Here is a 22,287-nt window from a genome sequence, read left to right on the forward strand (position 1 = left end):
TGGTCAGAATTCATAGAGTCCTCCAATTTCTTTTTCCTTCACTTTTTTAAGGTACAGATGACGGAGATTATAAGTATATCTCACAGAAAAATAGTGTCTTCTGAATAATTCCAAACTCAGACTAGAGGGAGAATATTTAAAAAAAAAACTATGGCTAGATAAACTTAATAATATCACTATTACAGATCTCACTGTCCAAAGAGAAAACCTTTCCTCACTATTTTTGAAAAACAAGGGAATCAAGGGAGAAGTTAAAACACTAACCCAAATTAGCAAGCATGCTCCTATGTTAAGAAAACATAACCTGACAATAGGAAGGTAGTAGAATACAACTTCTAGGCACAGGGTAGTAGCCAACCAAGAGCTCAAAATATGTACAGTTGAGGAAACCCGTACACTCTAAGCAACATAAATATATTTGATTGAACCGTGGTAGCACCTTGATTGACCACTTTCAAACTCAGTACAAGACCCTGAAAAACCAGAACTGATTAGTAGCTGTGTTGCCAGATCTGGTGAGATTGCTTAGATGGTGCACCTTGAGAACCACTCAAGGTCCCATCATTCGGGTTATTCTGTGGATGTTCCTGTGAAACCCCTTGCTGTGAATGATAGAAATTTGGGTATGCTCCATAATGCTGTGAAGGTTGCTGACCCTGTCGATATCCACCATGCTGCTGATTTTGCCCCTGGATGCTGTAGTATGTGTTTGCTGGAAGGGCAGACACTGTTCTTGAACCAGGCCCATGGACCCAAACGGCAGAGTTCTCATTCTATAGAAATTGAACAAAACAAACACGATGTTAAAACCGTAAGATTAACATCATAGTAGTAATAGTAGTAATTAAATTAAAAAAAAAAAGTGGACAAAAGTAAGCCAGCACCTGTTGAAGAGGGACATACTGATTGCTGTCCTTGTATTGAGAGCTTAAAACCTCATCATAACCAATGGTCGTGCTTGGCGGGGTAGAGGACTGATTCAGTGGAAAGCTTCCAGGAATGTTGGTTGAACTCCCAAAGCCTCCATAACCAGAAGCAACGGCACCAGACTGTGGCAAATTGCTTGCTGAAATACTATTTTTATATTGTGGGAGCATGTACTTTATGCCAGCACTGTGTACTGCAGCTGGAGATTGATGGTAGGCATTGTTCCCTGTATATGCCTGCTGGAAAGCAGATGGCAAAGCAGATGGCATATATGTATAGCTCTGGGGGAGGAAAGGGTAACCAACCATGTTCGCAAAATGACCCAAAGGAAGAGTTGGTTGAGAGTAAGGGTGCATCGCTAGATGTTGAGGAAGTGCAGGTCCTGTGGCAATGCTGGTACCAGGCAAGGTTGGAGCAGTTGGCTGGGGTGAAGAAAAAATACCTGGCCTTATAGTCTGCACGAGTTCAAGAAAATAATCAGATTACCTGCTGAATGTAAATCTCAAACATTTTTTAAGAGCTATAACAGACTTAAGCCCTCAATTGAATTTCAAACTCCAGACAGTTCTCGGTAGGTAGCATAGTTGTCAAGGCGTCGCCTCGGCGTTCAGGTGTCTTAGTCGTCTTGGCGGGCCCTTAGGCACCTTGTTGGTGTCACCTTGCATCGACACACATGAAAACTATGGTAGGCAAGCTCAAGAGCCAGACACAAATTTAATTAAAAGGAGAGTGGGAGGTGATTCCACTCCCCAGTCCATGATACATAAATTTTTGTTTCATCTCTTTTTTAAGTTCTCAACTCCTTCACTAGCACTTAACCACCTGAACCAATTCAACTTGGTTTAACTCAGAAGCAGAGTCACAAAGTTCTGGAGATATTATATACCACAGTGAGATACCTCTGGCATGGAAGCAGATGAGCCACTGACAGAAGATACAGTAGTGCTGTACTTTGTGGGCATGGACTGATTCGCAAGAAAAGGTGAGTAGGGGATATCAGACTCCCTCACAGGTTGAATAGCCGGTGCCAATAAATTACTCGGTAACGAGCTTGTATATGATTGCTGCAACAACAATACACAGAGACGAAATGTCTTCAAGCATATAAATTACTACAGTTACCCGACAGGAGAAAAAGAACAACCATGCAGCAAATACTTCACTGCAGCGGAATGGAATCAAATCTCAATAGATTTCAGTTGATATCAACAAAATATTTTATTTATAGGAACCAAGATAGCAATACCTCAGCATATTTTGTTTAAATACACTAGCATGTAAAAGTTGGTGAACATGAGGCAACCCAAGGTATTTTACTTTGTCTTTAGTTATTGGTTATTCTTCTTCTTTCTAATTGTTTTTCTCCTTCCACAATCTTCTCCTTAGTCTTCTTCTAGTTTCAGTACTACAATGTGATTACCCATCTGCAATTCCGACAATGATGATTTAGCTGTCCTCTTTCCCTCAATTCTGAAGCTTAATCCTTCTCACTTGGCTCAACTCAGCCATGCATTTTCCCAAACAAATGGATTCAATTATACAGACTCTGTTTCTCCATTCAACTTTGTCTAAAGTGTCTGTCAACCCAAAGCTTTTTATACCTCTCCTCAAAACCTCAATTTCTATCGTATTCCCCCTAATATCCACCCCATTGTTTAAAACATCCAGTCAAATCCCAACTCCAAACAGCAAACAAACCCTTATACTTGCTTTTCCTTCTGAATTTGACCCGAATGCTTCTCACACTTACATATAGCCCAACTAAATGCTAGATTAAATTATCCAGTTATTTCATTGTAATGAATCTTTATTATAACAGCCAAATAAGTGTAAAAAGAAAGTCACAATTTAATTGCACTACTCAGTGAACGCAATGGCCAGTGTTACATCACAGCCACAAAACCTTCGGAAATCAGATTATCTTATCACAGATTTTGAACAAGATCCTTAAGCTTTACATCTCCATGTTTCTTTTGATAGGCAAACATAAAGGCTTTATTACAGAGAAAAAGACATACAACTATACAAGTACAGCAGCAGCAAAAGCAACAATAAATCCAGGGGAAAAAACATTTCGCTAGATATCAAAAGAAGCATCGTGTCACCTTTACAAATATTCCATATGATTGATCTTTCAAAGATGAATGAAATTTGAGAATTTTAGCAAGACAAATTGGGCAGTCCAACCACTGTCACCAATTGCTTGAAGCAAATAAATAAATTATAATAGCATCAGCAGAGCACCTTAAAAGGGCATACCCAGTGCACGAGGCAGCGGCCACTACAGGGACTGGGGAGGGTCATAACTCATAACGTACGCAGCCTTACCCCCTGCTTTCATAGAGAGGCTATTTCCAGAACAGCAGAGCACCTTAATGAATAAAAATTAAAGCACTTGTCATTTGACATAGATGCCCTTAAGTAATTTTATCATGCAATAAAATTGAGGGCACGATTAAGCTGCTTCATAGAATTTTGTTCCCTGCTTAGAATTAAGGTAATAGGTTTCTCCAACAAAATTACTTCATAATATTAAACTCACACAGTGACATACCATTTTGTAGGTTTGGTTTACATGGTTCACAGTTCGTCAAATATTGTGAATTTGAGAAAAAAGTTCCCATATTTAGCTACATAATTTTCTTTGAATAGGTAGATATTTTTCAACATATCTAGAATTACGAAACCATGAATTCAGGAGGTTTAAATTATAAGCTAATGATTTTTTTGCCGTATTGCATGGAGGTGACTGATCATCTCTGTCTTATTTCTGAGTTTACCTCAATGGTATGAAATGCTTTGTGGGTTGGTTTTGTGTCAACTGGATTCTCGCTTCTCATTAAAGATATCTATGATGGAGAAGTGACAAGTGTAAGAACTATAGGGGGATAAAATAGTGAATTCCCAATTACAATTAGGTTACATCAATGATCAGCTTTAAGCCCTTATTTGTTTGCGCTTATCATGGATGATTTAACCAGAGACATTCAAGATAAGGTTCCTTGGTGTATGCTTTTTGCTGATGATATTGTTTTGGTAGATGAGACAAAAGTAGGGATTAACACCAAATTAGAGTTGTGGAGATCAACCTTGGAATCAAAAGGTTTTAAGATAAGTAGAATTGGGACGAAGTATGTTGTTTAACTTTGGTTACACTAGGATGGATAATGAGGTGGTGAAACTTGAAGAGAGGATGATGTTTATTTTAGATATTTTGCCTCAATAATAAATAAAGAAGGTGATGTAGAGGATGGTGTTTCACAGAGAATGAAAATAGGATGGATGAAGTGGAGAGATGCGTCCGGAGTGTTCTGTGATCGGCATATTCCTTTAAAACTTAGAAGGAAAATTTTATATAACAATCATACGACCGGCTATGATGTATGGTGCGGGCTGTTGAGCAGTTAAGAAGCATCATATAGATAAACTCAGTGTAGCATAGATGAGGATGTTGAGATGGATGAGTGTAAAAACTAGGAAGGCTAAAGTAAGGAATGATCATATTAGAGCTGGTTTGGGAGTAGCCTCGATACGTGATAAGCTAAGAGAAAGTCGTTTGACGCAACATGGCAATGCTCAATAGAGGCATTTGGATGCTTCAATATGGAGGAGTGATTTGATTCAGATTGAAGGAACAAAAAGAGCCAGGGGCAGGCCTAAAATGACCTTAGGAGAAGTGGTGAGGAAAGACATGCATAGCTTAGGGCTTGTTGTTGTTGTATTCGGGCAAGCTTAACATGGATCTTAATCCTAGTTGATCCAGAAGCACAGATCGCCTATGGTGTCTCATACGTTATATGGAAGGAAAGTACAAGCATCCATCTGACGATACATCCAAGAGTTGTCCTACTTTTTCAGACAGTTGTCCTATAATATTCTGTTTATTGCCCTTACTGAGTTTCAGGGTTTGGAGACTTTTCAAAAAGGTAGCCACTTGTGGAAGATAATTCAAGAGTAACCAGTTAAGAGATAAGTCTCTACTGCCAGTTTCTTTTTTCTTTTAGAATAGTTCACAGGGAAATTTCTCTGATGTCTCAATCTTGCCAGCTTTCGGTCCAGAGTGTCTTGTTCTCGGAGTGGTATCCTTCTAGGTTTCACTCTCCCCTTTCGTCATAATGGATCCGATCTTTTCTTTCGTATCACGAAAGCCTTGTCAATGATTGAACTTTTCAAATTTATTGATACTTTACGTTCTTAATGCTAACCATTATATTATTAAAGCTGGTTCTTTTTTACATTTTCTTACAATCATACAATAGACCTTTTTTTGGCCCTAAGAAGGGACAACTAGCAGATTTGGTGAGAGGAAAAAAAAAGTTAGTAGAATACGACGAATATTGGTGACATTGACCAGGACAAAGACAACAAACAACAGACATCAGATTATTATTGGTTACATTGACCAGGACAAACGATAACAAACAACAGACAACAGATAGACTATTGGTTACATTGACCAGGACAACAGATGACAATTACATTATAGGATAAGAACCCAAACACAAATCTTGTCTATTCACTCTAGATCTAACCAGATAACTTACTTATGATTTGCATACCAAGAAGCAATTCAGGTTTACTACGCAACTCAACTACATGAATCCAGTTTCACCATTCAGCTCTATCTAAGGTCAAATTAGTTGTTAACCCAAAGGCATCCATCTATCTTCCACCACTTCTCCCAAGATGATTTTCAGCCACATTCAGATTTTTGATAAATTCACATTACACATCTTTGAATAGCCTATTTTGCTCAGAAACACACTACACATCTTCGGATAGCCTATTTTGCTTATTGAAAAGTAACATAAAAATGAGACATACATGTGCAAAAGATAATATCCAACAAAGATATACATCAACAAGAAAATAATATCCAACTCCAAAAAAAATCTATTAGAAACTCAGTCAGCAAGTAATAAGAACCATAATGCAGCAATGAAACATTACCATAACATTTGAAAAAGGAGTGAGATTCTGCATCTGTGAATTTGTTTGTGCATAAGGAAATGCAGTATTTGGCTGTGTGGTGTTTTCAAATGTGTAACCAGGTACAGAAGACGAAAAGGGATACTGGTGCCCATGTGCAGCTTCTGCAGTATCTTGTTTCATCAGCTCAGGTTGTGAAGATGAAGGTGACTCAAACCCAGTATTGGCACCAGTTCTAGGATCAACATTCCCATCTGAGGTGGTTCGGATCTGCTGTTCATCTCCATAGTACTCAGGATTTCTATAGTGGTACACACATTCATTAAACACTAAAAAGAATCTATACATCACAAAATTTATCAAATAATATCAAAAGAGGGTATACCTGGTCTCTGAGTGAGGAACTGATGAACCATCTAAAGCCACAGGGGTTTCTTCCAAGTTACTTTTTGAGGTTTTAGACGCAAATGACCCAGAAAATGAACCACTGATACCAGAGCCAAAGCTACCAAAGCTCAAGTGTGAGCAGTCTGCACTAGGGACTTGCAAATGATTTGGGATTATGACAGCAGGGTTTTCCTCCGTAGGCAGCGCACCTATTTCACCATTCCGTAAACTCAATTGCGGCAAGTCTACAGCTGCTGCTGACACTGCTACACTGATATCCTCAACTGAAGATACAGAATAAATAGGAACACATAAGTTCAAGCTGCTACTAATTTCTGGAAATACATTGATAAGTGATAACCAATCAGAAATTACAGAGGGAAAAAACAAAAAAAGTGAACACTTTTCACATTCAAGGGTAATTAAGGGAAGACCTAGACTTCAACCACAAGCAATGAGGGGGGGGGGAGGTCAAGTAATTTGCAAATATGAGGAATAGTCTACAACTTGTGGATCCACAGACAAGGAAATTTAGTGTTCTGGAAACAGTGTTGTAATCTATGTTGTATTCTTAGTAGGATTCGTACTAGGAATACAACTCCTATTAGGCAAGTTAATATATACTGGTACTGCCCATGATAGAAGGTACTCTGAGTCTATCGTGGGTTCAGGAATTCTATCCATTCTCTCATCGGCTCTCCCTCCTTCTCTTCTTCTTCTAGTTCTACAGCATTGGTTCTTAATTGGTGATTGATTTGTTCTTCGTGACAATCAAAATTGGAGAAGTGAAATCCTTGATCTTTTATTGCTTCTTTTGATGAGAGTAGAATGATCATTGATTGATTGGTCTGTGCTTCAAGTCTCCTCTTTAGTTTGTACTTAACATTACTACAAAGTTTAGTGAATAATCAACATATGTTTAGCCAGGATAGTGGTAAACATCAATTATACCAAAACCTGAAATGTCGTAAACTAAACCCAGTTCAATGCATGCCTTGGCCTACAAGGCCCCACCTAGACCCCTAAGGCTCCAGCCTCGGTGCTTTGACAATTATGCAAGTGGTTAATGCTGTACTAGGTTATAAACTGCAAGAATTTTCAGTGTTTTCTATTTAATTTCAATTCATACAAAAAAAAGAATCAATTCGGGAAACAAGGTAAATCTATATCAGCTTCATGCTCACATCCGAACTTTACAAACTAAGTCGTGAAAAGTTGACAAAAATTTTATGCTAACATGAAAGATAACCATCTTGAACCCTGAAATACAATGATGACTGAAAGAAAAGTGTGCCTTGAAATGAATGGTGAAAACCTTTAATTAAATAACACATACACAGACAAGGGAAAAAACAATAAGAAGACCAAGAGGAGGAAAAAGAAGAATGAAACAATAACCACCATCAAGTGAACATTAAGATACGGAATCCCATCGGTTACCTTCATGAGGCTCAAAAGCATTCCTGTGAGGATGCAAGGAACTCATGTTCTCGAATGATGCATTATCAAAATTGGATGTGCCTCCGGAACTGTCTTCCTTCATATGCTTATTAGATGCAGAAGCAGATCCAGCATGATCTGTACCAAGATTTTCATCAGTAACATCTTCCTCTGATACTCGGACTTCATCTGATAGGGATGTTAAATAGTGATTAGCTCTATCAACATATGTATCAGCATAAACCTCAGAGGCAGCAGATGGTTCAAAGACAGAGGACCCACTGGCAGCCTGGGACTGCTCAACCAAGGGCCATTCATCATGAGAAACATGCTGGCTTGTAGCAATGCCAGGATCATGGTTTTCCTCCGGAACCTTGGAAGCAGTGTCTTGAGATGAATTTACGTTATGTTGTGACTCTGCTGATAGATATCCAGAAGCAAGGGGATGCTTGACTGTATGCTGTGATGTACTTCTTATGACAGCACTAGGTGGTGGAAACGAAGCCTCATTTGACACAATTGGTGTCCTTGAAGCCTTGGGCTTACCCATCCTAACAATATCAGCCATGGAAATTTGACCTGGGACCCCCACCCAAGCAGGTTGAAATCCTGGTGAAGGTTGTGAGGACAAAGAGACACCATCACCTGTGCTCACAGCATGTGGTTTACTTTCAGCAGTAACAGAATCGCTGCAACAGATATCAATAGAACTTGTAAACAATATGAAACTTACCACTATAATACATACAAGTCCAGCATAAGAGGTTGCAAGTTGCAACTAATCTTTGAAAACAATATGTGACATACCAATTTCCACTATAATAAATAGCAAGTCGAACATAAGATTACATTGCGACTTATCCAAAAGAACAAGAGATTGCATTGCAGATTGATGATATATGACAGCACCCACACGAACAAAGCATCAGAAAGTGTACAACCAGGTGCATCTTACATGCACGAACACTTTATTAGGGAGAAAGGCATAATAATATTAATTATTCGAGCTAAAATCTGTTCTCATATGATTTGGTATGTTCAAAATGGAACTAAAATATGAGAGCAATAGAAACTAGAAAGTGCCAGGTAACTCAATGAAGAACAATCAGAGTGACTTTATGCGTTTCCAGAATCAATGTTCCAATTCCCAAGCACCAACAGCCAAGTAAAGATAGAGTTTCAAATTCAAAAGATTCATGATTTTTTTCAGTTCTGTATATGTGCGTGTCTGTACTTTGTACCAGGTCAACTATGAAAGAGAAAACAGCTAGTCCACATGCACAGCAGAAAGAGTTGAGCACTTACAGCATTGCCCAGCCAATATATTAGCTTTACCATCCAGTTTACTTAAAATGAAAGTCAGTTTACTCAAATTGATACAATCAATGCCATGCTGCCATCCACCACACAGCTTGCCAGCATCGGTTGCCATGGTTCATCTACAGAAACACCCAACTTGATTTTAACAAGTAGTAAATTGATGCCTTATTGTATTGAGTACACTTGTATTCCACTCTGGCTTTCTTTCATCACAAGAGAATTTATGCAGTCAAATTAAGAATCTCACCTATTCTTAGGCATCAATTCCGAAATAATAAAGAAACCATGACTTTGCCAATGACCACCACTATCAATATCAGATGAGACTTGATTTTCAAGTGGCCAACCCAAGGTTTTAAAGAATAGAAACGGGATCAGAATCGGGTTCCGTCGATTCCAATCCAATTCCTATTTGAATAATCGAGCGATTCTCTCAATTGCAGATCGGTATACTAGTCAGTCTTCCCCCTCCCCCCAGCCACTTATTTCCCTTCTCCTCCATGGCTCCATTGTTCTTCCTCCGACGCCACTTCTCTACTTTGCCAATAGTAATCCTGAGGGTCATAGGAGTCGCCATAACCAAGACCAGAAGCACGGTTCAGATTAGAATGCTTATGGATGCCTGAGGTGAGACTGGAGGAGGGCTTCAAGTCTTCAACAGCTTCTCGTCTAGGGAGGACATGGCTACTGTGGCTGATTGAATGTGGGAAGGTGGAATCAATAGAGAGATGGAAGAGGACAAGGCTACCAGTCGGAATTTTTCCAGTAGCAGCATAGTTTGAAATTTCAACCGGACAGGATGGAAACCGAAATATTTCAGATTTCAGTCATAAACTGACGGAAATCAAGTACATTTTGGTGTTCAAATGGCCAAATTTTAGCCTGAAACTTCAAGGAAACCCTAATTAAGCATCTCTAGACCAGTTAATAGTACACCAATGTCAAAAAGTGCCATCATAGATAATTAATAATGATTGCCTATTTTAGCATATTTACATATGTTTGAAGCATTAGATTGGAAAAAGATAACACCCAAAGTGATAGTTTGGCTTTGGACCCCCCCGTATGGTGGCCATGTCATCCTATGCCTGAAGAATCTCTCATAGTCCATCACTACAACCCTATAGGTGGAAATTTTGGCCAAATGATGCTTCAAATCCACCCAAATGTTGAAGTGGATGCCCACAAATGACCACCAAGTCTTGATTCAATAAAAAATGAAGGACTTCGTCAAAAAATATGAGGTTTTCTAGTAATTTTAGAGTTCTCGGGCAAAAGCTTGAAATTTTTTCGAAATAAGTAGAAATTTCACTGAAATCTTGCTAATGGACAGATCTTACAAATAGCACTTAAATAAAGCTCACAAGGAAATAGAAACTAAAAATACAGAAAACCAATATACTTAGGATCTGTATGGCAACCATTCTATTTCAAAAAATTAGTTCCGTGTCAGAATCAATTTTTTTTGTTTCTGGATTTTTGGAGTGATTCTGTACCAACAAATGTTGTATGGTAAACCTGGTAAAAAATTGTTTCTGATGGGAGAAAAATGAAAGGAACAATTAGTATAAACATCCATGCTATTGCTTACTGAATGGTTGTTGCAGTCAAGAATGGTGGTCAAATCCTTCGTTCTCCTTCCGTTGAACAAGACTGGACTGATGAGAGAAGAAATTAGAGATTTTGGTAAGGAACTATCTCACTCAAATTGTTCAAGGGTTACTGATGAGAGAAGAGCGAAGCGAAAAATCACAAAAACCTACCGAGTTTGAGCCAATAATGGCAGACCTTAACAGAGTCGTATGGTTGTTAAAGCAAGCTCTGTGATTCTTCCGTTGAATCAGATTAGAGACCAGAGAGAGATAGCAAGAGAGGTTTTTTTGGGCGAGAGCAGCGGCGACCTTCCGATGGATGTAGACACGCAACAATGAGATCCATTGGGTGGATCCCTCCACCCCTTCAGTTGCTTCGATCACAAAGAGAGAGGACGATGAAAACGATGAGGTATCTCGGCTACTCCAGGGTTATGCAAATGGAGATTTATGTTTTTTGGAGCAGAGTTGCTGATCGTCGTTGACGTTGGAGCAGAGGTCGCAAGAAGACAGTGGCAAGAGGAGTGAGAACCAATTCCAAGAAGTGAGAAACGTGATTTTGGTGTTTCTCAAAACCTTGCCAGAATCTATTATATCACGCGGTCCGTTTCAAAAAATACAGAAACGGACCGGACAACACATACATAATCTGTTTCAATTCTACCGCCAGAATCAGAAAAAAAAATAAAAAACACAAGAATCAATTTTTTGGAAAGTTACAATACAAATCCTTAATGACTAAGAAACTAACTACTTAATCCCGTACAGGACCCAAATCCCTAATATTAGGGCTAACAGAATTGGCATATTACAAAAGTAAACCCAAAATATAAAGCCCATGGCACATACAAGGCTACAACCCATTGGACACTCAAAATTACACATATTAGTCCATTCTTGGCCCAGTTTGATGGTCTAGATTGTTGCTGGCTTTCTTGTTCTTCTGAACTACATCAGGCCAGGCCTAGGCTGAAAATATCTCAGCTCAACCTTGGGGCGGCCCAGGATTGGGCTGAGCCCTGGGGACCACAGGCTGGGTTGGGTTTTCAAAAACCCAGCCCGGCCTTGTTACACTCCCACTAATAACAGCTGGACCATAGAAAACTCAAACTCCCCAAGGCCCCTCCTAAAGCCCAAATCCCAACTTAGCCAACCCATCTATAACATGTTTGACTCACAATCATATTGGCATAGTTAGAAATGGAGTACAGCTTAGAGAATCATCAGTCTCTAAGGGGAGCCCCTCCACCCACCAAAGATCTTCCTTAATGAAACATAAGCAGGAGAATTCTCCTAATGCTTTTCTAGGTGACCCTCTGATGCGAACCCCGGTTCGAAAACCCTTAAATTTGGGTCGCTACAGGCCACAGAATTAATAAACAACTCAATTAGAAAATAGTGGCAATTTCATAATTAAATAGAAATTCAAAACTCCATTGGGAAGGGTAAACAATAATTAGGACAGAGTAGTAAATAGATTTCAAAGAGAAGGGTTATTCTGAAATTTAAGGCAAGAAGGGGATAAAATTGAAACAACTTAAGAGGGGAGGGATCTTTATGCAAAAAAATAAGTGTTCTGACCCTTTTATAAAGTACAGAAGATATCACTTCTTCTATCTCTCGACAGTAAAGGAGCCTACGGAAACCAAATTATTTCAAATGCTGCAACACTCTCATATGGACTCCAACTAGTCTGAAACTTTAGGGGTGGAGTCACTTAGCCCTGCTGAGCAAAACCAGCCCAGAAAATATTATTTTACTGGGGCTGGAATGATGCTATGAACAGTTGCAGGAAGAAAACCCATAAACATAGCAGGAGTTGGATTCTTTAGTTTACAAGAAGTTAATCTCAGCCTCTCAGGTTTATGATAAAACCAGAATCTTATATCCCAAATTGGACAGGAAGCTAAGCAACAATGAAAGAATTACAATAATAAATCAATGAGAAAAGAGGGGCTGGAAAACACAGCATCCACTCAGAACTAAATTAGAAGAAAGAAGAGAGAAGAGGAATAAGAACAGAGAGGAAAAATAGAAGAAATAAGAAGAGGAGAATAACAAGAGAACACCTAAAGAAAAACTCAGATTTGAAGAGGGAGAGAGGAAGAAGACGACATACGCAGCCCACAACCATAAGAGGTAAACCAACTCAATGTTTATTCAATGATCCATTCCAATCAAGAATCCCTTGGCTTCCATGCAGTTATTAAAAAAAATAGTATCCCAGTGCACGAGGATCCCGCAACTGCAAATAAAGAACTCCTAATCCAACCCTAAAACTGAAACAGACTTTGACTCCAATTCTAACTCTATCTACGACTCCATCAACAGGAATAAAAGAAAATTACAAACTAAACTTCCTACTAACAGCTAAGATTGACTAATTCCAAGTTTCCAGCAAGATAAAATAAAAAATTGCAATAGCCCTAATTAATCCAACATTTAACTGCATCACCCTCAAGGTTGTTCTATCTGCTTCATTATTACTTTCCTTGTTTTTATTTCATTAAATGAAATATTATTTGTCACACATAAAATAAATATAAAATTGCATATCACAATTCATATCAATCTGCTTAAAAAACATCCTCAATGCTTTCTGATAAAAAAATAACTCTAATCTCTACTTTGGAGAATGAGTTAGACAGATTACACCTCCCAATCTAATAATAACCAAAATAGAGAAGTAACTGCTCCCAAATGGTGGACCAAGGTTCCAGCGAAGCAGCAACACACAAGTATTGCAAAATTGAAATTATGGAACAAATTCCAACTTAAGTACGTCAGAAATATAGAAGCATTTGCGAACACTTAAGTTCATCAGTTTATAAAGCATGCCACAAGGGATAGGAGGGGGACGAAAGGGAAGATAGCATTCTAAGCAACAATAAACAACATCCAAAGACAATAACACAGAGGCACAGAATGAATTATCAATCAACCAACACTATGAGAAGCACAAACCCAACTGAGTTGCACCCTACTCTAAAATGTTTCCCAAAGGCACATGAGACCCCTACTGTTTGATGTTGTAACAAGACTGACCTGAAGATATTATTTCCCACCAAACCAGGTGCAAAGGACATAGAACTTGACATGGCACTAGCCCCATCTTCTTTCTTGTATGCAGGTTTACCATGCAAAACTCCAGATTCTGACACAAAAAGCAAGCCACGGTTGAAACAAGAATATACAACCAACATTGCATCCTATTACCATAATAGTGTGGACCAGAAAATTGTCCTAGATTGCTTGATGACATGTATTTACCACTAGAGCTGAACTGTGATGAGCCACCACGTCCAACATAACGGTCTGGAACACCTCTAGCTCCACGATTTGAAGCACTGCTGACACCTCGAGACCTGGATTCCATAATCTCTTTGACCTAACAACAAGAGGAAGAATAAATAATAAGAATTCATAGGACTATTGACTACAACTAATATTCACTGCATTCCAACTCCAGTAATGTTTAAATTGGAAATTATCGTACTGTGTGTGTGTATGGCGAGGAAAGGAGCATATATTAAACATGAAACAGTAAAACTCGTCCCAAATAAAATATTGCTGCTGAAGTTCCCAGAAATACAGAAAAAATAATTATTCACAATGAAAAGATAACAATAACAGGTTTAATGAGATTGCTCCAACAACTTGACACTTGGAATTAAGACATAGGATATAAAAAAAAAATAACAATCAGCTATCCCATCTCATATAGTTCAAATAACAGAGTTCCAAATTTTTCATAGGCACGCACCCCTTTTTTCTTTTCACGTTTTCTCTTCACCTCTTGAAAAGTATCTACACAGTGGACAAGCATTAAATTAGTAACAAGTTAAAAGACCTAGGAAGCATTAGCAGTGTTGAAGCCTCAGTTGTCCTGCTCCATAAATTGAGACCCCAGGGAAAAATAATGAATTATCATGAGAAACCAATCCAAAGTGACAACACCAATATTGCAGTATACAGATGAAGTGCAAGAAGTTTAACATGGAGAAAGCAATTGAAATACATTGTCACTAGATGAAAAGATTCCCATAACAGAAAATCCATTTTGATTTACGAATTACAAACATTAATCCATTATAATACAAAATTGAAACTTGAAATGATGACAGAGAGATTACCATCCTTTAGGACTCAAAACCTGTTTTGAAGCAATTAGGATTGGTGGAGAAGGGAGGAAGGAAGGGTGAGAAAGTTAGAAAGGCAGAGAGAGTAAGAGAGAGCATGCACAAATGACTTCTTCTCTATTAGAAAAATGGGGAATTAAAGCCAAAAAGTTGAACATTTGTTTTCTGACAATAATCTTTCGCATTTAAACATACAAGATTCAGTTACAAACACCCTTGACAATAATATTAATGCCTATTTTAACATAAAACACCTGCACAAAATACAGGAAAAATTATTTTGAGGCCCATAAAAGAGAAGCACACTAATTGATGGTAAGAAGAATGCCCAAGTAATTGGAAGGGCACCTGTCCTAGTCAATTCCCAAAAAGACTTCCTCTCAGCAAACCTTTAAGTACTTCCTAGCTTTCGTTTTTTTTTTTTTTTTTTAACAACCCTGCATCATATTTGTGACATAATTATCATCGAAGCTTATGGGAAACACGGCACACCGTTTCAAGATATATGAGAAATAGGGGGGAGGGGGGCGAAAACCAAAGCAGCTGCTCATAAAACCGTGGCAACCTGAAAACAAGAAACTTATTATCGTGCATAAAGATTTCAGTTGATGAGCAGGGCTTCAACCAAAAGTATTAATAAAATATATCTGTCTAGAATCCTAGATTACCCCGTCTTCGCTAGCCACTGTCACCTTCACCATACCTTGATAAAAATACCCTAAAATAAATACCAATCTGCCCACTACCGACTGGAAGAAAACTGAAACAACCCCCCTCCCAACCCAAAAAAATGGAGGAAAACCCAGCCTTTCTTTAGGGTAGTACAAGAAGAATTTACTAACTTCCTCCCAGGAGATGAATGGTGAGGGGGGGGGGGAGACTAATTCGCTTTACACCAAAGAACTAAAACCCAGTGCATAAATCAAGCCTGCCAACGATAGCAAGTAGAGCATGCAACAAGTAGAAGACTAACAACAAAAATCCAAGGCTTTGCAGGCCAAGGGACCAGAAAATATTATAAAAAGTCCAACCTTTGCAAGTCAGGGGAAGGGAAAAATATAATCTTTCCGGAGTGGCTATGCTGAGAAGAAAGAAAAAGAACACATCTTTCTTGCACCGATATCAGAGAAACAAACATCTAAGCCCAAGAACGGTATGATAGACAAAGAAGACATGAGGAGCGAAAGAAAAAGACAAAAAGGGTTTTGCATAAAACCTTGAACGAGTAGCCTCTGAACGGCTTCGTTCGGGTCCATTTTACATTCTTTAAGCATGGCGTAGATCTCATGTTCAGGACAGTTGACAATCTCCATCAAACTCTGAACCATCTTCCTCGATGTCACCGGGATCGACGGTGCTCCATTATTGCCCTTCCCATTACTGCTACCACCGCCGCCGCTCATAGTATCTTATCTAACCCCAAAAACCCAAACAATCCTCTCTCTAGACTCAGATCGAACGAAGAAGCCCTACTCGTTTTCCTCTTCTTCCTCCGCTCCTGCTCCTGCTCCTGCTCCTGTTCCTGCTTCAGCTTCAGTTCGGCGAAAGACGTTTCCTTCACAAAAACGTATCTCAGTTTAGCCCCCTCGTCGTCGCAGCAAAAACCCTCTATATATCTTTCCCAGACTCCCAGTCTCTCTCTCTCTCTCTCTCTCTCTCTCTCTCTCGGTTCACCTTTGTGCAGTTTTTTATATCATTAAATTAACAGTTTTAGACGTTGCGTAATGGTAAGGGGCTTTTTATCATCTAATCAAATTAGGTTTTGGATTTTTAGATCCCTCTTTCCAGAGAGGGGAAGAGTGAAGAACAAGTTACCATAACTGCATGACTTCACCTCATTAAAACGTTTTTTGCTCTTTTGGGGTTAAAAGATCTTAACAAATTGACACATCAAGTAACATTCGTTACTGGAGAGTCTAAAAATAGCCCAAAAAAACAGGAGTCGAGCTTTTTTTTTTATTTGAAATTGAGATTATGTTTGGATGCTAAGAAAAGAAAAAACATAATGACACAAAAATATATATGAAAAATGATAGACCCTAATACTAAAGGGGTATTTGATTGAAGGGTTGATGTTCTTTGTGCCGCAGAATAGCCTGTGCCCAGACACATGGGCCTGTCATTCAGGGGGGCAGGGTGATCAATTCACTCACCCCCATGTGTCTGGGTGCAGCCTGTGCCCCCGGACATAGAGAACATTTGGCCTTGATTGAATTAACTTGGAATGGACATATCATATGTCCACATGATAGAAAAGATGTCTTCTTACATTTAGAAAAACAATAGACATTTGTGCCACTAATAGTTCACCTTGATTTAATCATTATTTTTATCTTATTATATTAAGGATCCAATTTTTATTCACAACCTTGTACATACACAGTTGTGATGTCTTCTACTATTGGGAGGAGACATAGACACAAGATTGTGCTAACATACTCTACATAACATTCTTTATATATATGGGGAAAAAAACGTTTATTGATTGTGTGGTTCCTACGCCTAGACATAGGAGCATGGAAAATTATCTGCCAACCCCTCCTAAAATAAAATAAAAACCCATCCATGTTGATACCTCTGTGTGTGCTCTCATTGGCCCACACGTTGGTGCAGGGGCTATACGACGTAGTAACAATCTATTGCTCTCTGTATATATATATATTGGTAAACTCTATTGCTCTATATATATTAGGCAGAAAATCTCTACCAGCTTGCGTGGCTCTTTCACCATCACGAGGGTCAATGAGAGCGTGAACATGGCATCAATATGGAAGGGATTCCTAATTTCATAGGGTAGGGTGGGGTGGTAATTTTGCATGCTTCTATATTTGGGCTCTGGGCACAATTCCACCCATCTTGGTAGGGTTTTTTTCCATACATATTTTCAAATTGGGTAAAATAACTCTGACCCATTTGTCTCTCTCTCTGTTTCCCACATGAAAAGACACCAATGCTCCCTTGTTTTTAGGAGAGAGAGAGCACTCTGTGACAGAAAACTACTCCCCTTTCAAATTTTCATGAAACATAGCTTAAGGCCTCCAATTTAGGTTATCTTTGGATGTGTAGAAAAAGAAAAGCAAAAAAAAAAAGGGAAAATTACATGATTAGCTACTTTTGGGTTTTCATTTACAAAACTGTCCACCCTATGTTTGAGTTAACAAAAATAGACAAAAACAAGTTTAGTTTTACAAAACTAGACAAAACAGTGACTCTCCTTCCTTCCTCGATAGTTCCCCTTTGAAAAAATCTCTTTTTTTTTTCTCCGTTATTTGGGGTAGCAGAGAATGGCAGTGACTGGGACAAGGGTAGGGTTGCAGGGAACAGAGAATGTCTGGGCGAGAAGGCAATGACAGGGGTAAAAATGTCTAAAAAAGTAAGTGTGGAAGGGAGAGACACTATTTTGTCCAGTTTTGTAAACCTTAATTTGTTTGTGTCTATTTTTGTTAACTCAAACATAGGGTGGGCAGTTTTGTAAATGAAAACCCAAAAGTAGCTAATCATGTAATTTTTTTTTTTTTGGTCTATTTAAAAAAATCATTAATGAAAACCATTTTGATCAATTAAAAACTGGTTGGTAACTATTAAATACAATAGATTGTAGAATGAAAAAATAAGTTTGATAATTACCTATGTGTAAATAATTCTTACAACATTTTTGAACAAATGGGCCCAAGGAAATTCAAATTGAAATTAGGCTCTTTTTTAGAGAGATTGGCCCAAAGCCCATATAAATTTTAGTGGTAGGAGAAGAAATTCTCCCATCACATATCGACTTTCCCAAATCAACTCTAAAGTCTAAACCCTAAGAGATGTGGGATTCTTCTCCTGAAGGTGTTGTTTTAGCTGATCAACAATAAGCACAAGTTGCCATCATCTATATCTGCTGATGTCCTCGTGGAACGATGACTGTGCAAGAAAACTAGGTGGTCTTATTCCATGGGACAAAACAATCCAATAAGTTTTTCCATCAGAGAAGAACCTAACAAAGGGCTATGGCATATGGTTAACTAAAGCAGTATGGCTTCAGTTTCATGGGTGAGAGAGCAAAGTGGTTCAAAACTCTATGATGTTAGTTTGTGCAAGGGTTCTTCATGGATTGCACCTTGGGATGAAGTTAATAACAGTAATTAGTACTAATAAATAGGGGGTTTCGACGTACTGTTTAAGATCTAATGGGTCAGATAAGTTGATACAATTCTGATTATGTTCTCAAGAAAATGCTTAACATGTTAATCCTCATAACAAATGCTCATGATGTCTGATTTGATATCTACTATAATATGATTGGTCCTGATTTCTACATGGAATAACTTGTTCTTTGATTCCTCCCTCTCTTCCCCACCACCACCCTTCTCTCCAAAAAATAGAAGTTCACTTCAAACCCTTCTACCAGAGCAATTGAAATTTACAAAAAGGAAAAAAAAAGGGAAATAAGCACTTCTACAACATGATACCTAACAAACTTGCAGAACATGGAAGAAGTTGACTAATAATTTATCAAAGACAAACCTATTGGTCATTTGTGGCTGAAATGATACTTGCTATAAAGTTCCCAAAGAAATGTCCCACTTACCTAGAATACAAGGTTCTCCATAGGTAGATTTCTTCACATAAGGCTATCATTCATTCCCCTTCTCTATCTTTGAACTGTTTCCCAATTTATCAAATGGTCTTTTAGGTCTCCCCCAGTCCCCTGTCTCCCACCAGAAAATAAAAAAGGCATTAACTAAATGGGTAAACAATTGATTAGAGAAGTTTTCTATCAATCTTGACTGGGTCAATTCTTGGGGCCAATTAAACCTTGAAGACAGACATATCATGGATAACTCAAGAAGACAGAATCATGTCTATGGTCTAATTCATCAAGATCTTGTTTCAATTTATACTGACAGGAAATGCCAACCACTTTGGGAGAATTAGATGTTCAATATTGATAGAAAAGAAGTTAAATAGGTATCCTAATTAATTGACTAGAATGATAATGAGAGTAGATGGGATAAAGGTAAGAAAATAGGCCATGATGTGAGGAAGGACATTTTTAATTAAAATCGAATTAGAAACTTTGCAAAAGAGTGATTCATAATATAAGTATTATTACCTCTTCAATAATTTCAAGGCAAATCAACATAGTTAAATAATGCCTCATAAAATACCAACTTTCCATATCTGTTCATCTCTGTTATGCCCATTCAATCTCAGATGCACATGTTTGCCTGATTTCTTCATTCTCATTTGCAGGTTAGCTTATCTGTTTTCCCATGGTGAGGGAGATGGAATAAACTGTTTCTAAGAGTTCAAGAATCTTTGTGCATATGGGTCTCCATTACCAAGTCCAATAATTTTTGGTAGAAAGACTAATTCCAATGTTAGGGTTAGATGAATGTTGGGAATACCCCCAAGGTTGACACCTCAAGTACCTTCCTCTATGTTTAAGCCCAGAACCTGCTTAAAAGAGGAGGAAGATAGATTTGGATGCAGAATTTGTATGACAGATGAGTGGATGTAGATGTAGCTCTAATTTAATCAGTATTTCTCTAGTTCAGATCAATGTTAAGACTTTCCTGTAGAAAATCATGTATGTTCAAGGATCTTTGTTACATACAACAGCAGAGTTGTGTTTCATGTTATTCTATACTGAAACCTGCTGACATTGTGAGTCAATAACATCCAAAGCACCATGTTCCACATGTCCCAACTCTCGTAAATTTGAACTCAACCCGACCAATAAGGAGTAGATCTCTCTGGCTTGAGGATGCAACCTCCCACCAGCTATAAACTCATAAACCACCCCATTCACCTCAATGAGACTGCACCCAGGTTCCCTCCTTATGTGCTTCTCCTTCATGGACTGCCTAGTATTCACGGCATCTGTGAATTGACCAGCAGTTGTGTAAACATTCGACAAAAGTATATAGCTTCCACTATCGGTCGAATCCAATTCAATTAGTGTCTTTGCTGCCCTTTTCCCCATCTCTATGTTTCCGTGTATCCTACATGCAGAAAGTAAGGAGCTCCATATAATAGCATCTGAATTTAATGGTATTTTTCCAATCAGTTCTTCAGCTTCATTAAGAAGTCCGGCACGACCAAGAACATCAACCATGCAACCATAATGTTTGATTGTCGGCTTGATCTTGTATGTCTCAGTCATTAAGAAGAAAAATTCTTTTGCTTCACTGACCAGGCCTGAATGGTTGCAAGCAGTTAGAACACCAAGAAAACTAACATCATCTGGTCTCAAATCAGAGGATTGGAGCCTTGAAAATAATTGAATTGCTTCCTTCCCACGGCCATTCATTGCAAGGCCCAAGATCATAGAGTTCCAACATGATAGCCCTTTGTTAGGGATGGTCTCAAACACTCGAAGGGCCTTGTCGACACTTCCACACTTGCAATACATATCAACAATTGCAGTAGAAACAATAGTATTGACATTAATCTTATTCTTTTCTATATAAGCATGAACCCACTCCCCTATTCCGAGAGCTCCTAAGCCAGAACAAGCTGATAATAAGCTGACCAATGTAAACTCATCCGGCTTGATTCTTTCCTTTTGCATTAGGTGAAACAGATCCAATGCCTCCTTCAACCTTCCATTCCTAACGTACCCACTAATCATAGAATTCCATGAAACTCTGCTTCTCATCGGCATTTTATCGAACAACCTTCTTGACTCCTCGACTTGCCCACTTTTAGCAAGACCCATGATCATGGAATTCCAAGCAACAACATCAAAGCTCGAACCCTCATCAAACAGACGAAAAGCTTCAATCAAATGGCCACAATTCGCATACATGAAGATGATTGTGTTTCGAATGAAGGGATCGGATTGGAGCCCGAGTTTAAGAGTCCGCCCATGGAGTTGAGCTCCATCATGAGCCAGACCCATTTGAGCATATGCTTTGAAGAGTGAAGGATAGGTGAGTCTATGGGGTTCAATGGGTGAGAACTCCAACATTTCAATGAACAGAGAGATGGCAAATTGAGGGGTGGAGCTCTGGGAGAAGCCTCTGATGATGGTGTTCCAAGCAAAAAGGTTTGGGTGTTGGATTTGGGAGAAGACCAAGTGGGCGTAGTCAATGTCGCCGGCCGGGGAGCTGGCGCAGAAAGAGAGGACACGACTGGCGGCAATAGTGTGTTTGGCTAGGCCAGTCTTGATGAGGTGGGCATGGAGCATATGGAGGTGTGACATGGTGGTGCATCTTTTCTCTAGCATAGAGAGGGATGGGTGGTCAAAAATAAAGCTGGAGATACAGCTGGATGGTGAAGGGAGTGCAATGCAACATGGCAGCATTTTTTCAGTCAAGAGTTTCTGCCACTGGGTATTAACGACCGTACCTGTTATCTCAGAGTATTTTGTTTCTCGGTGTGGAACATGTTTGGACTCCTCAGTCATTGATTTCCCTATTTTCATAGGTGTAAGATGTACTACAAAATTGTAAAAAGTTATGCTCAGAGAACATGAATGGTCAGTCTGTGCATTAGATTACCCTCGCCAGGAGGGCCAGTCCCCTACGGATAGGATTGTTTGGCCTATATCCGATCCTAGGTGT

At 38.8% G+C, this 22,287-nt stretch overlaps 2 protein-coding genes and 1 long non-coding RNA gene across 5 annotated transcripts; 1 reads left to right on the forward strand and 2 right to left on the reverse strand.

The window, feature by feature from the left end:
* Positions 1 to 140: 140 nt before the first annotated feature.
* On the reverse strand, positions 141 to 16,235 carry LOC122652829 (GBF-interacting protein 1-like). Of its 3 annotated transcripts, none has more exons than XM_043846702.1 (10): positions 15,951 to 16,235; positions 14,359 to 14,402; positions 13,866 to 13,983; positions 13,641 to 13,749; positions 7,684 to 8,372; positions 6,242 to 6,527; positions 5,878 to 6,157; positions 1,827 to 1,991; positions 885 to 1,385; positions 141 to 773 (listed from the first exon to the last, which is right to left on the reverse strand). In XM_043846702.1, the coding sequence occupies exons 1-10, from the start codon at positions 16,135 to 16,137 to the stop codon at positions 492 to 494; spliced, it is 2,661 nt and encodes an 886-aa protein (XP_043702637.1). In that variant the 5' UTR covers positions 16,138 to 16,235; the 3' UTR covers positions 141 to 491. The 3 variants fall into 3 exon arrangements, with proteins under 3 accessions (XP_043702637.1, XP_043702635.1, XP_043702636.1); XM_043846700.1 differs by having other exon boundaries at positions 6,242 to 6,578; XM_043846701.1 differs by having other exon boundaries at positions 885 to 1,382; positions 6,242 to 6,578; positions 15,951 to 16,234.
* Positions 8,312 to 17,537, forward strand: LOC122652834. The gene is made up of 3 exons (XR_006331654.1): positions 8,312 to 8,396; positions 9,182 to 9,188; positions 17,527 to 17,537. It is a non-coding gene; the product is annotated as an uncharacterized LOC122652834 (long non-coding RNA).
* A 2,683-nt stretch (positions 17,538 to 20,220) lies between these two features.
* Positions 20,221 to 22,071, reverse strand: LOC122652830 (pentatricopeptide repeat-containing protein At2g42920, chloroplastic). The gene has a single exon (XM_043846703.1). It carries the CDS (start codon positions 22,026 to 22,028, stop codon positions 20,364 to 20,366), a length of 1,665 nt encoding a protein of 554 aa, XP_043702638.1. The 5' UTR covers positions 22,029 to 22,071; the 3' UTR covers positions 20,221 to 20,363.
* Between the last annotated feature and the right edge of the window lie 216 nt (positions 22,072 to 22,287).

This window comes from Telopea speciosissima, chromosome 2, assembly GCF_018873765.1.
Source record: "Telopea speciosissima isolate NSW1024214 ecotype Mountain lineage chromosome 2, Tspe_v1, whole genome shotgun sequence".
Taxonomy (NCBI): Eukaryota; Viridiplantae; Streptophyta; class Magnoliopsida; order Proteales; family Proteaceae; genus Telopea; species Telopea speciosissima.

Bases quoted from the DNA above. Each gene is read 5' to 3' on its own strand.
- LOC122652829 (XM_043846700.1), bottom strand. From the start codon at position 16,137: ATGAGCGGCGGCGGTGGTAGCAGTAATGGGAAGGGCAATAATGGAGCA. The intron at 14,403-15,950 runs GTTTTATGCAAA...TCCACTGTGTAG, and splicing joins TCAGAGGCTACTCGTTCAAG to ATACTTTTCAAGAGGTGAAG. The intron at 774-884 runs GTGCTGGCTTAC...CAATTTCTATAG, and splicing joins AGTATGTCCCTCTTCAACAG to AATGAGAACTCTGCCGTTTG.
- LOC122652830 (XM_043846703.1), bottom strand. From the start codon at position 22,028: ATGCTGCCATGTTGCATTGCACTCCCTTCACCATCCAGCTGTATCTCC.